This window comes from Pinus tabuliformis, chromosome 2_1 (genome assembly GCF_031772625.1).
Source record: "Pinus tabuliformis cultivar Carrire ecotype Pingquan chromosome 2_1, CPIR1, whole genome shotgun sequence".
Classification (NCBI taxonomy): domain Eukaryota; kingdom Viridiplantae; phylum Streptophyta; class Pinopsida; order Pinales; family Pinaceae; genus Pinus; species Pinus tabuliformis.
In genome coordinates this window covers 634,518,560-634,531,045 of record NC_142299.1, presented here as the reverse complement: position 1 = coordinate 634,531,045, position 12,486 = coordinate 634,518,560, and the positions used below count along the sequence as shown (strand labels likewise).

At 38.2% G+C, this 12,486-nt stretch overlaps 1 protein-coding gene across 13 annotated transcripts in view; it reads right to left on the bottom strand.

Moving 5' to 3' along the window:
- LOC149202151 (protein MEI2-like 2) overlaps positions 1-12,486 on the bottom strand; it is a 170,400-nt gene that overhangs the window by 42,246 nt on the left and 115,668 nt on the right. For all 13 annotated transcript variants that reach the window (XM_089403113.1, XM_089403114.1, XM_089403107.1 and 10 more), the window contains 3 exons: positions 10,328-10,994; positions 9,800-9,884; positions 9,618-9,686 (listed from right to left, as the gene is read on the bottom strand). In XM_089403113.1, the coding sequence (XP_089259239.1) occupies positions 9,618-9,686; positions 9,800-9,884; positions 10,328-10,994 (821 nt within the window). The remainder of the gene's footprint in view (positions 1-9,617; positions 9,687-9,799; positions 9,885-10,327; positions 10,995-12,486) is intronic.

The following is a 12,486-nucleotide window of genomic DNA, read 5'->3' as shown; positions in this document are numbered from 1 at the left end:
TGGTGGTGATCAGCAGTCAAAGAGGGCACTTGTTCAGGCATTGCTTGAGGACAAGCAAATTTTGGCGGGGAGGACTGTAATGTCCCCAATTAATAATTTCGCCAAGGGAAATTCTCGATTTTGCAATTTTGGCGAAAAATAAATATTTTTAGATAAATAAAATTAGAAGAAATAAATTGTGGAGGTATTAAATAAATTTTGGAGAAAACGCAATGGTTGGGACTCAGGAAAAGAAGAAAAATTAAAGTGAACATAAGTTGTGGAGGTTACCAAAAAGTGAAATCAAACCATGGGAAGAATCAAACCATGGTATCAAAGCATTGTGTGAGAAAAATCAAACCATGGTATGAGGAAGGGAAAGCAACAATAAAAGGAAGGCTAGAGCATCATTTTGATCATTCTATTTGGCATTTCATTTCAGAATTGGAGAGTTTGCTTGAGTTGCTTAGCGAAGTCACCCAGTCTTGTTTAGCACAAGGAATTTCTAAGAGGAAATTCCACCCTCATTTCAGAGAACTTCGAGTGTCTCCCTAGTGAGGTAATTTCGGGAGTCCAATTCATGATTTCCACAGAGCTTTATTACAGGTATTCACTCAGTTTGCCACTCCTTGGGCGCAAAGGCAGTTCAAGTTGCTCATTAGGGGATCAACTATTGTGGGTTGGAGTTCTAGCTATTTTGCAAGTGATTTTCCCTATTGATGCCGATGATTTTGTAGAGGATTTGCAGGGCAAAGATCAACATTATTTATGGGCCGCAATTTCTCTTTTTGGGGTTGCGCTGGGGTTTACTAGTTATTCTCTGCACAAGGGTTGAGCGGTAGTGTTTTATCAAGTATTGGAGTTGATTTTGGCCAGTAGTTTGAGGAAGGAATTTGTTGGTATTTGGAGGAGTTTCCCTTTGGGGAAATTGTGCATTCTTGGAGTAATTCGATTTCGATAGCTCACTAGCAGACTGACGAAGGGCCATATGTTGATTTTGGGGTTTCAGTAACTGGCAAATTCATCTTGAGATTTTTCTGGGTTTTTTTGGGTTTTATGAGAGGAGACCATGGTTAAAATTTTAGAATTTTCCAGGCAATATTCAGGCCTGAAATCCTCATTCTTATAGTAGGGCAAATTGTTGGTTTAGCTAGGATTTTCACACTACTTTGGGCATTCTAGGTCAGTTGAAATTAGCTCAAAATATTTTTGGGTTTTATTGGCTGGGGTGTGAGGAACCTCTCTCTAATTTTTCAAAATTTTTGAAATAGATTTGAGGCCTCAAATATCAGTTTGCCTCCAGCAGCAACAATAAATTTCTAGGCAGAGCGTATAGCTAGTGAGCCATTTCAGTGTGGAGTTTTCTTCATTCTCACCTAGGTTTTGTGTGCTTGCTTTAGCAAGCCCTAGTGCACACATTCCACTATATTTTGTACTCAACTTCTCATTGGATATTCAATAAAATGGCTCAACTCTATTATTTCTGCTCAACAATGTTCTAAATTTGTTGTTCTTGTGGAGATTTCAGATTGCATATTTATTTGTTTGTTGTTGCTAGTTCATGTTTTTATATTTCACTGTAGTTCTCTAATTAGAATATTACACCCTTTGACCATGGCATATGGCCCTAAGATAACTTGTCCTCTCTATTCCATCATTATTCACATGACACCTATTGATTGAGGGATGTACCAAGGACTTGTCTTTCTCCGTAGGGGTTGGGAACACCTAATAGGATCATCCATTAGCCACTCCTACCTAGGGAGGTAGCACTATTATGTGATCAAAGCCCCAAATTTGGAAGGGAAGCCCCGTATGAAGTGCCAATTTTCCCTTGACTAGCAAGCTTGGTTTGGTTCACTTAGATGCATTAATGATTATTGTAATTAATGGTGAAGATGCAGCACTGGATATTGTGTGTGATTGGCAGATGGTTTTCATCATGGATTAGGCAAATTAACCAGGGCCCATGTCCACTAAAGGAGCATTATGACACCCTACAAGTGAAGCATTGAGGGCCATGGGACTCCTACCACTTGCAGAGCATCATTCCATTCCATGGGTACCTATAGCACCCCCAGCAATCTGCACTTTGCTCCACATTATTCATGAGATGATGCACTTGGACCAACATGCCCCAACCGGCTTAGCGGTGTACACATGGTTTGGCAACTGATATGAGGCCCAGATGAGGTTTGTCTCACCCCTTGAGACATGGGAGGGCTACCCCCATCCTCAAAGCCCTCAACTTTGAAGCAGAATCAAGATATTCTATCACAAGGAGACCCGTGAGACTCATTTTGCGTCCCAAATAAAAAAAACTAGGCTCCACAGAATGATTTGCATGGAAATCTAGGGGCCAACCCCTAGGATCATGATTTTTGGAGCTCTCTACACTCACCTTGGCATTTCGGTCGCCTTTGTGGGTTAATTCTTATGTTTACACATTTGCTACTAGGTTGGCATGTCACCTAGAGTGATTTGTTAGATTACTTTATGATGACTTGGGAGGGGCTTCTTGCTTTAATTTGAATTAGGAGGACATGTATAAATAAGAGATCACATCATTGTGACCAATCCAGTGTTGTTAAAAGCGCGATTTAATCGCGCTTTTTTCCCTCTGGCGATTTAATCACGCTTTTTATGGGTAAAAAGCGGCACCTTTTTTGGCGCTTTTTTCCAAAAAAAAAAGCGTGCTTTTTTCGAAAAAAGAGCGATTTTTTCCCAAAAAAGCGTGGGGGGCGGCGGCAGCGGGTTTTATAATCCGAATTTCGTTTTTTTTTTGTTCATTTGGACTGTGGGCGCGCGTAGGAGGAGGAGAAGGTGTTGGAGAGAGGAGTTGGAGGGTTTGTGAGCAAATCTAAGTGCTTGTAGGACAAATTCAAGAGGAGACCACCAATTTCTCCATAAAAACGGTATGTGGATTAATTTTTTTTTGTTTTCCTTGTTTAAAAACTTTGTTTTTCATTGTTTTTGGTTGGGAAACTTCATATGGGCACCATTTTCCTTTTGTTTTCATTGTTTAAAGAATTTTTTGTATTTTTTCATTGATTTGGGATGGGTAAATTGGTATGACTATGGGAACCAATTTTTTATTTTTTTTTTCATTTTTTTTAAACATTGTTTATGTTTTTTCATTGTTTTTGGCATTTGCCATTTGGTTGGGTAACTTGGGTTTGGAACTTTGGATTCTGGAAATTTGTAACTTGTAATTTTGTAAATGCTAAATTGTAATCCTAAATTCCTATTTCCTAATCCTTGTTTTCCCATAGGTTTGCAAATTCAAAATTCAAAAACAAACATGCCAAGGAAATTGGATCCTTTCTGGGAATATGGTGAACCTAAAGCTCCGAATGATAGACAAAACTTGAATTGCAAGTTGTGTGGAAAGGACATACGCGGGGGGGTGTACAGGTTGAAGTTTCACCTTGCACAAATCCCTAGACATGATGTGGGGCCCTGTATAAATACAAATCCTGAACTTATCCAAAGAGCCATGAGAGCATTGGGAGAATTAGAGCACACTAGAGAGGCCAAAGAAGAACTCAAAAGGCAACTAAAAAGGTCAGCTGAAGGAAGTGGGCCAAGTGGCACTGGTTCTACTGCAGCATCAGTCAATCCGGTAGTTGCATCATCATTTTTTGTTCCTCGAACCACACCTGGTTCACAACCATCTATCGGTTCAATGCTAAAAAGAACTGAAAAAGAACAAGCTGACAGGTTGATGGCAAAATTTCTCCTCTGGAGTGATATTCCTTTCAACATTGTAAGGAATAATCCATTTTTCCAACCTACTGTTGATGCTATTGCCAGTGTTGGCCCGGGGTACAAAATCCCTTCTTATCATGATTTCAGAGGCCGGATTCTTCAAGATGAAAAGCGTGACTGCACCCAAAGATTGGAGGATTTTAGGGCATCATGGGCACAAACAGGATGCACTGTTATGTCAGATGGTTGGACTGACCAAAGGGAGAGAACCCTTATAAACTTCTTGGTTAGTTGTCCCAAGGGGACTATGTTTATCAAATCTGTTGATGCATCTCATCAAATCAAAGATGCAAGAACTTTATGTGATTTGTTGGATGTGTTTATTTTGGAGGTGGGTGAACAACATGTTGTCCAAGTCATAACGGACAATGCTGCAAATTATGTTGCTGCTGGTAGAATGCTTATGGACAGGCATCCTACTTTATTTTGGACACCTTGTGCTGCCCATTGTATTGATTTGATGTTAGAGGACATAGGGAAAATTCCCTTTGTCAAAGATATTGTTGACTCATCAAAAAGCATCACAAAATTTATATATAATCATACATCTGTGCTTAGCTTGATGAGAAGATTCACCAACAACAAAGAGTTGGTGCGCCCCGCCATTACACGGTTTGCCACGAGTTTCATATCTCTTCAATCCCTCGTGAATTCTATGTGGGATGTGAAGAGAATGTTTCTTTCAGAGGAGTGGCGTGCTATGTCAATGAGCCGCAAACCAGAAGGAGAGGCCGTATGCAGACTAGTTTCATACCAGGAAGACTTCTGGGCGGGAGTGCAGGAGGTGTGCGCCGTTACTGAACCTTTGGTAAAGGTTCTTCGGTTGGTTGATGGTGAGAAGCCCGCAATGGGCTATTTGTATGAAGCCATGGACAGGGCCAAAGAAGCCATTTGGGCCTACTATGATGATAAGGGAGATGATGGGTTTCAGAAACAACTCCTTCTATGGGGAGTGATTGATGAGCGATGGAACAACACACTCCATCGTCCCATTCATGCTGCTGGGCTTTTCCTGAACCCTGCATTTTCTTATGCATGTGGGTTTGATTTTGATGCTGAGATCATGGATGGATTCTTATCCTGTGTCCAGAAGATGGTGCGATCTCCAGAACAACGTATAGAGATCTCTAAACAAATTGAGACATATAAGATCGCAGGTGGCACATTTGGCTTTGAGATGGCTGTCACTAATAGGACGATTAAAATGCCAGTTATTTTTTAGTTTGTAACTTTGTTTCAAATTTCATTGTCTCTTCAAATTCCATTTTTTTCTTATGTTTATTTAAAATTTTATTTGTAATTTTGTTGTAGATGCATGGTGGAAGATGTATGGTGGCAGAGTACCCCTTTTGCAAAAGCTTTCCGTACGCATCCTCAGCCAAACATGCAGCTCCTCAGGATGTGAGCGCAACTAGAGTGTATTTGAAAAAATACACAACAAGAAGCGCAACAGGTTAACACTTAAACATTTAATTATTAATTATTATTTCATGATCTTTGTACAGGTTGGAGTCCCAACGACTTAATGACATGGTCTATGTCTACTACAATCTTCGATTGTGGGTGAGGCAACTTGAGAGGACACCTGATGTGGATGCCATCTCATTGGATGGGATTGACACCACTGCTGCATGGAGGGTTGAGGCCGAGAGGCCTCTCATGGATTCTGCTGATGATTGGTTAGTGCAGGATGTAGTTAGTGGGAGGAGGAGGAGGAGCAGGAGCAGGAGGAGCAGGAGGAGGAGCAGGAGGAGGAGGTGACACCGCCTACCTGTGCTACCACTAGGACCAGTAGAGGACGTGGTCTACCTCCTATAGCTCATACTTCTAGTTCTTCAGCTTCTAGAGCACATCAGACTCCACTGCCATTTCCACCAGCACAGGCACCAGCATCTACATCTAAAGGGAAAGAGAAAGCTGTGACATTTTCTCGCAAGAGGGGCAGAGGAAATCAATAGGATTAGACTTTCATTTTATTGTATATGAGTCTATGACATTATGACATGATGAGATACATTATCATATTTTTTGTTGATATTTTGAGGCTGAGCTGGGACTCAGGAGTCAGGACTTACTATTCAGGACATGATTCAATGTTATGTGTGATTTTAGCGCTAGAAATGATATTAAACATCTTATATATTAGTTTTCTTATCATATTTATGTGTCAATGTATTTATTTTATGTTGTAGATGGTTTAGATATTAAAAAAATTGAAAAAAAATGAAAAAAAAATGAATATTTTTGTACCAAACGCTTTTTTCCCGCTTTTTTCCGCTTTTTTCCCTATTTTTCCGATTTTTTCCACTTCATTCCCGGCGCCGATTTAATCCCGCTCGCGCTTTTCACAATATTGGACCAATCATCATCAAACTTGTGAATTTCGGACCTCTTAGAGAATTCACACTTGCTTCTTGTGGGTGATTTTGGAGATACTTGGATGCATTTTGATATATGGAAGTTGATTTTGACATTCTTTGGAGTTATTTCTTGGTTTAATGGAAGGATATATTGCATGTTATCTTGTAAGTGGAATCTTTTGTTGAATATATTTTTCTTGAATGTCTAATTAATGGCACTATTGATTCTAGGTTGAAATTATGTGTCCTAATTTGTTGAAGATTAATTTATTGAAGAATATCTAGATGAATGTTGTATGCATTACTCATTGTAACATGTAATGAATGTTCCTAGTGGAGTACTTGTTATTCTCCATCAAAATCCATTATTCCATTAAGTGGGTAATTGTTGAAATTTTGATAGCTAGGGCATCAAATTTTGACCTCCTTAGAAGGAATTTGGCTTATCTTAAACATCCTAGACTCCATATCCCCATAGGACAAGACATTGGTCCTATCACTCAATGATCAACCTTAACTTTACTACATAATTTTCTCTTCTCAAATTCGGTCCTTTTAAGGCTAGGAAGGAAAATCTAGGGCTTGGAGCGAAATTTTAAGGAGGCTTTTTGGTGGTTTGAGAGCCTAAGCATCAAGAGGTAGGTCTTGACTACTTGACATATCATTTTGGTGGGCATCCACTCAAATTTCATCCATAAAATGATAAATCTCTTGCCCGAAGTGTTTCCCTAAGTGTTGCCCTCCTCCCTCAACTTGAGGACTTCCTCGAGGATTTCATGAGCCTTGGAATAGTTGATTATCATTGTAAGAAACCCTTTCTCTTTGGTATTGACCTTGTGAATATTTGTTTTTCATCGAAAATTTCAAAACCCTATGTCTTGAACTTTGTTTTCTAGAGCCTTTCTTTGAGAACGTTTTGCTTCTTGAAAGCCTTGAATCATTATCGAGCCTCTCTTCTGAATGAACTCTAGCTTGATCATGTTGTGCCTTATACCTAGCATATCTATTCTAAGTGATCCCCTTCCTATCAGGACTCCTCCCATCGGTGAAAGTCCGTAAAGAGCAGGGGATTTTTGGTTGAGGTGACATTGGGCCTCAACACCATTGTTAGCACTTTGTCTAACATTTGTCTTGTCGGGCTTCCCTCTCCAAGGTCTACTAGATTTTGTGGTAACAAAACAATTTCATAGGATATGATTTAAGATATTTGTCCACAAATATCAGAAATCAGGGACTAGAAACAGACAGAAATAGGTCTTCCATAAATGGGTAAAGCAAGGATCCAATGTCAGAAACTTTTAGAAGACCTTCTAGGAAACCATTAGAAACAGTGAAAATTCTAGAAAATGGTTTTAGGAAACAAATCTTTTAAAAATGCTTCTAATATTCTATTTATAAAACATCATGCAAATCAAGACCATAATACAAAAGAAATAAAAGAAAATAAAAAGAATGGGTGACAAAAAGGTCGCCACCATAAGATCATAATGAAATTCCTAAAATCAAAAGCCCCTTAAACAACTAAATATACCATAATCAAAAAGGGGTATCACTGGAAAATCCCCTTAGCATTACACTTAGAAGAAATAACCTCAAGTAAAATATATTGAAAAAATATACCTTCAATCCCAATGGATAAAATAAAAAATTGTATTTTCCAGATTAAATTTGATCTCAATAATTCAACATTCATCATAATACATACATTTCAGGATTTGGAAGCAAAATCATAAAAGTCAAAACACCGCAATGGAAACATCAAGGTAATTTTATCAAAACAAAATCGGTGATCGAACCGGAAAAACCTCTGAACCGGGAACCAGTTAAAAAACCGATCAACCAGAAACACATATAATATTCAAATTTTAAAGAAAAACATATATATTCATATGCATCCGTATGAATCCAAACCATTCATACACAAATAAACAAAACTTCTCATTTTTATAGCATGTAAGAGTGCACATAACCAAAATAGCATCAAGTGCCATCCATCACTGAATCAAAAATACATCAACTAACAATGTCTAAATGGCCTCTAGCATCTAAAAGAAATAATGCTACAACAAATACCTACATAACATCAAAATCATTGCCTATATTGGGATCTGCGGCATAAATATCACCCTTTAAGCATTAAAATAAGATAGAAAAAAACATAGCATGTCAAGTCCAGGTTCAGTTTTAGACTTTTAGTGATGGGTACATTTTTAGTAAGGTCATGAAAGAGGAGTTCAACAACCAATGTCACTAACATCAAGGTACAGATAGGTCTTCATGCTATTGATTAAATACTAGTTATACCCCGATACACATCAAAATCCAATGGAAACGTTGCAATCCCCCAATCTTGAAATCCTGAAGAAATTATTAAGTCTGCTGGATTTTGAGTGATCTAAAATTCTATTTTCTCTGTTTGAAATCCAATGAGGTCGGAAACACTCTCAAATATCCCAAGACATTTCATGGTAATGTTAAGAATTTAATTACCATGAATTGCATAGCAATACTAGGGCCGTCGGCTTGAATATTAGGCTGGCCCACTCAAAAAATAATATTTTCTTAGAAAAATTGTGTTTCCAATGTCTTTGATCAATTGTATGGAACTGGCCAGTTGAGTGAAAAATGGCCAGTTCGGTACCGAACCAGCCATTTCCGGTACTGAACCGGCCATTTCCAGTTCCAAACCCTGAACCAGAATGGTTTGGCCCCCAAACCAGTCGGACCAGCTGGTTCCACCAGTTCCGGCCCTGTTTTGATAACACTGCATCATGGTTCAATCATCTATTATATGGCTACACAAGTAATGTGTCAAGATCTAGATCATCATCATCCAGTCAAAAATGTGCCCAGGACACCCTGCTGACTGGTGCCCAGGACACCCTGCTGACTGCTCTTTCTCTTTAACGTCTTCTGAGTAGAAGGTTTTCGTTTTAATGGACTAGGGTTGGTGCGCCCTTTAGGGTTAGATTAGAAGTTAAGTTTAGGAAAAAAATCAGCATAATCACCAGAAACAGCCAGAAGGTCCCAATGATTTCTAGGAACCCTCAAGAAATGGCTTGAGTAGTTTCAAGAAATATCTGGAAACTGCCAAGCCATTTTCAACCTCCTGGAATTTTTTTCTGAGACAGTTTCCTAGAACCCAAAACATTTCCAGTATGAGAAATCAATTTCCTTCGTAGTCGAAATAGTTTCTGGGATTCATAGTATTTGAGTCATGGTATGAACAAGAATTGCAATATAAAACATTTTGAATGTAGGATCTAAAGCTGTCAAATCACATAACAAGTTTTGCACCACCACTAACCATTCTCACTTCTTTCTACTTACACATCTACTTTGCCCAACTGAATTCAAGGCTCTTTATCAACACAAGGAGTAAAAATATTTGCACGATTATATGGAAACAAAAAGCGTATTTGATGCCTTCAGTGTCTAATGTAAGAATAAAGGACATAACTTCCACAAATGAAAATCTTTCCAAGACTATGGGATGATCATGATACAAACCTGATAAAAAGGAATGATATGAGACGGAGAAGTCATATTTATGAATGCATAACCAACATTGCATTTATTCTGCCATAAGAAAAAGCTTATTAGTTTTTTTGCATAACCAAAAGCTCAATAATGGCCATGTTAAGACAAGATTGAAGTTTGTAGCTTAGAGTCTCGAGTAGCAAGAATCTTGCCTTAAAATCAATCGGCAAATACAGAAAATCATATGTCCCGCGATGATTTTCATCAATAGTAGCCAACAGCATCTTTGAAGTATACCTACATAATATCACAGAAAACATGTTACATTCAGAAATATTAAAACATCTATTTAAGAGTGCCAATGTTCTAGTGCAATATAAGAGAAGCAGAAAAATATCAACACCATCTAAAAAGATTCATATGAAAGACAAATATATGACACGAAAGTTGAAACAGATAGTAGTGGGAAATTGGGAACATATCATAAAGATAAAAATCTTTCCATATTTCAAATCTTAAGTTAAAAGAATGAACCAAAGCTTTTATATACTTCCTGATGAATACTTAACTTAGCACTAATCAGAGAGAAAAAACATGCCCAGACTTCATACAGCATCACTGAAAGTCAGCTATATCCAATGAAGAACAACACCCAACTACTAACGACATTTATAGAAGCACCATATAAACAGAAAACCACTAAGAGTTTACGATAAGCATATAACTGGAAAAGGGCTTACTTGTTTGGGATGTTCTTGATCATGATTGTTGTCCGTGCATCTTCACCACGCATGATTTTGTCCAGGTCTAGTTGATATTGCTTCTTATTATCTGCTTGACTTGTGTTATTGTCCCCACGTCGGCTTCTTCCACGTTCATTTAATCCTTCTGAGAAGTTTGCAATTGAACCAGTAAACCCTCCACCAGAAAACATTCGGCTTTTTCGCTGTGGGGACAACACCCCAATTGGAGAACCACATTCAATATTGCTATTGTTTGAGATAGAAACACCCCCAGCATTCAAAACAGCATGTGCACCAATACTTATTACAGGGCTTCCATTGGCACAACTCATCGATCCAAGTGAGCTAGGATTTACAAAAGTCATATCAGGTGTCTCTGTCAGGTAACTAAAGTGTCTATCTAGTGACGGCTCGCCTGAGGGAGCAGAACCGACATGATGATGATGTGGTGCTATAGCTGAACCTATATAAGGGCTTTGTCTCCCAGAGTAAGGCTGTGACCCGTTAGCATTTACAGAGTGTCCAAGTGGTGGTCCGGGCCATGTAATATGATGAGAATAAGGACTTGGGCTGCCCCATAAATATTGATGACCTGACAACGTACCATTAACACCTGAGCTTGAGCTTAGGTGGCCAAATGACCCGCTACTTCCTGTTCCAATTCCTGTTCAGACAATCCCATGGAAATTAAAAAAAATTACAGAATTCAGCCCTCCATGTTTGTATATCACAGAAGTCTCCAACAAGGATATTTTCATGACAATTCTAGATACTAAAGAGTAAATTTCAATTTCACTGCAAATGCAACTGACACAAAATTTGTGAACAGTCCTAATAAATCAAAACCAAGTAATTGTTCTATGTATAAATTTCTTAAAACGTTCTATGTAATGGAAATGCATGCATTGAAAAAGAAAAAAAATCTATGAATATTAATGTCAGTATCCTAGGGACAATATAATAGACAAGGAGTAGATATAAAAGAGAGAAACAACAAGAAAACTGTGACACAAGCCTAATGCAAGGCATTCTCTGTCATCCAAAATTTTCTAATGCTTTTATTGAAAATAGCTTCTCTTATTATTAAAAAAGATGAAACTGAAGCTATTTTACAATAAAATAAGGCTCGCTGAAGGTCAGCCATGGACAAGCTTGACAAAACCAAAAGCAAAACTGCACCACCAAGGAATAGTAAGTTCGAAGTGCCACTGTTAAGACATCAGAGGTTCTGCATAAATGTAGTGCTTGCCGAAAAACAAAGGCCATCTGCCATTTTACAAGGACATCCAAGCAATAATATGCATGATAAAGAGACCAAGGCTATGTTACAACATATGCCCTCCACACCACTCACCCCCCAAAGACCTAGATCTGTACAAATCTGAATCTGCTGTCAACATGGCATGGAAACAGCCAAGAGAAATATCCTACATGATACTGCTTAGATACAACTGAGATACGTAGTGCTGCCATCCACCCCCCTCACCTCCCAAAGACCTAGATCTGGTACGAACACTGCTCAGAAACAGCCCAGACAAAATATCTTACAGAATACAGAAAAGGTATGTATCCACTGAAAACCTTAAACAAAATAACGCAACCCTAAAAATAAAGAGGATCACATCTTTCTAAGTACAACTAGAAGTAAACCTGTGAAATTACCAATATGTAGTAAATATCATGAATAGCATTTATTTATATAATAGCTGCAGATAGTGTCTATACAATACTCGATACAAGAAGGTTTAAAAACATGAAAAGCACACCAGTTCACTCATTGGTTAACCAGAGCACTACCTCAATGGTTAACTAGTGCAATATGTTTTCAAAACAACATAAAGATTTTTGCAGCAGTGCTGCATGACTCATGGGGAAAAGATCAGCAGACTCACAGGTCATAGAAAAACACACACACACACACACAAGTCTGCCAATTTTCCCAATGCTTTCAACAAAATTCCAATTCGAAAGTTGACTATTTGTGGCTATTTTTGCCCATTTTCACTTGCATTTTTCATTTCCATGAGGGACTTCAATTCAGCATGCCAATAAGGAGGGAAAGTGGTGTTTAATACATGGTAACAATACTTTCTTGGAAACAACAACTATTTTTATTCCATTTTTCATAGTTTATTCTACAGAACCAGCATATCTCA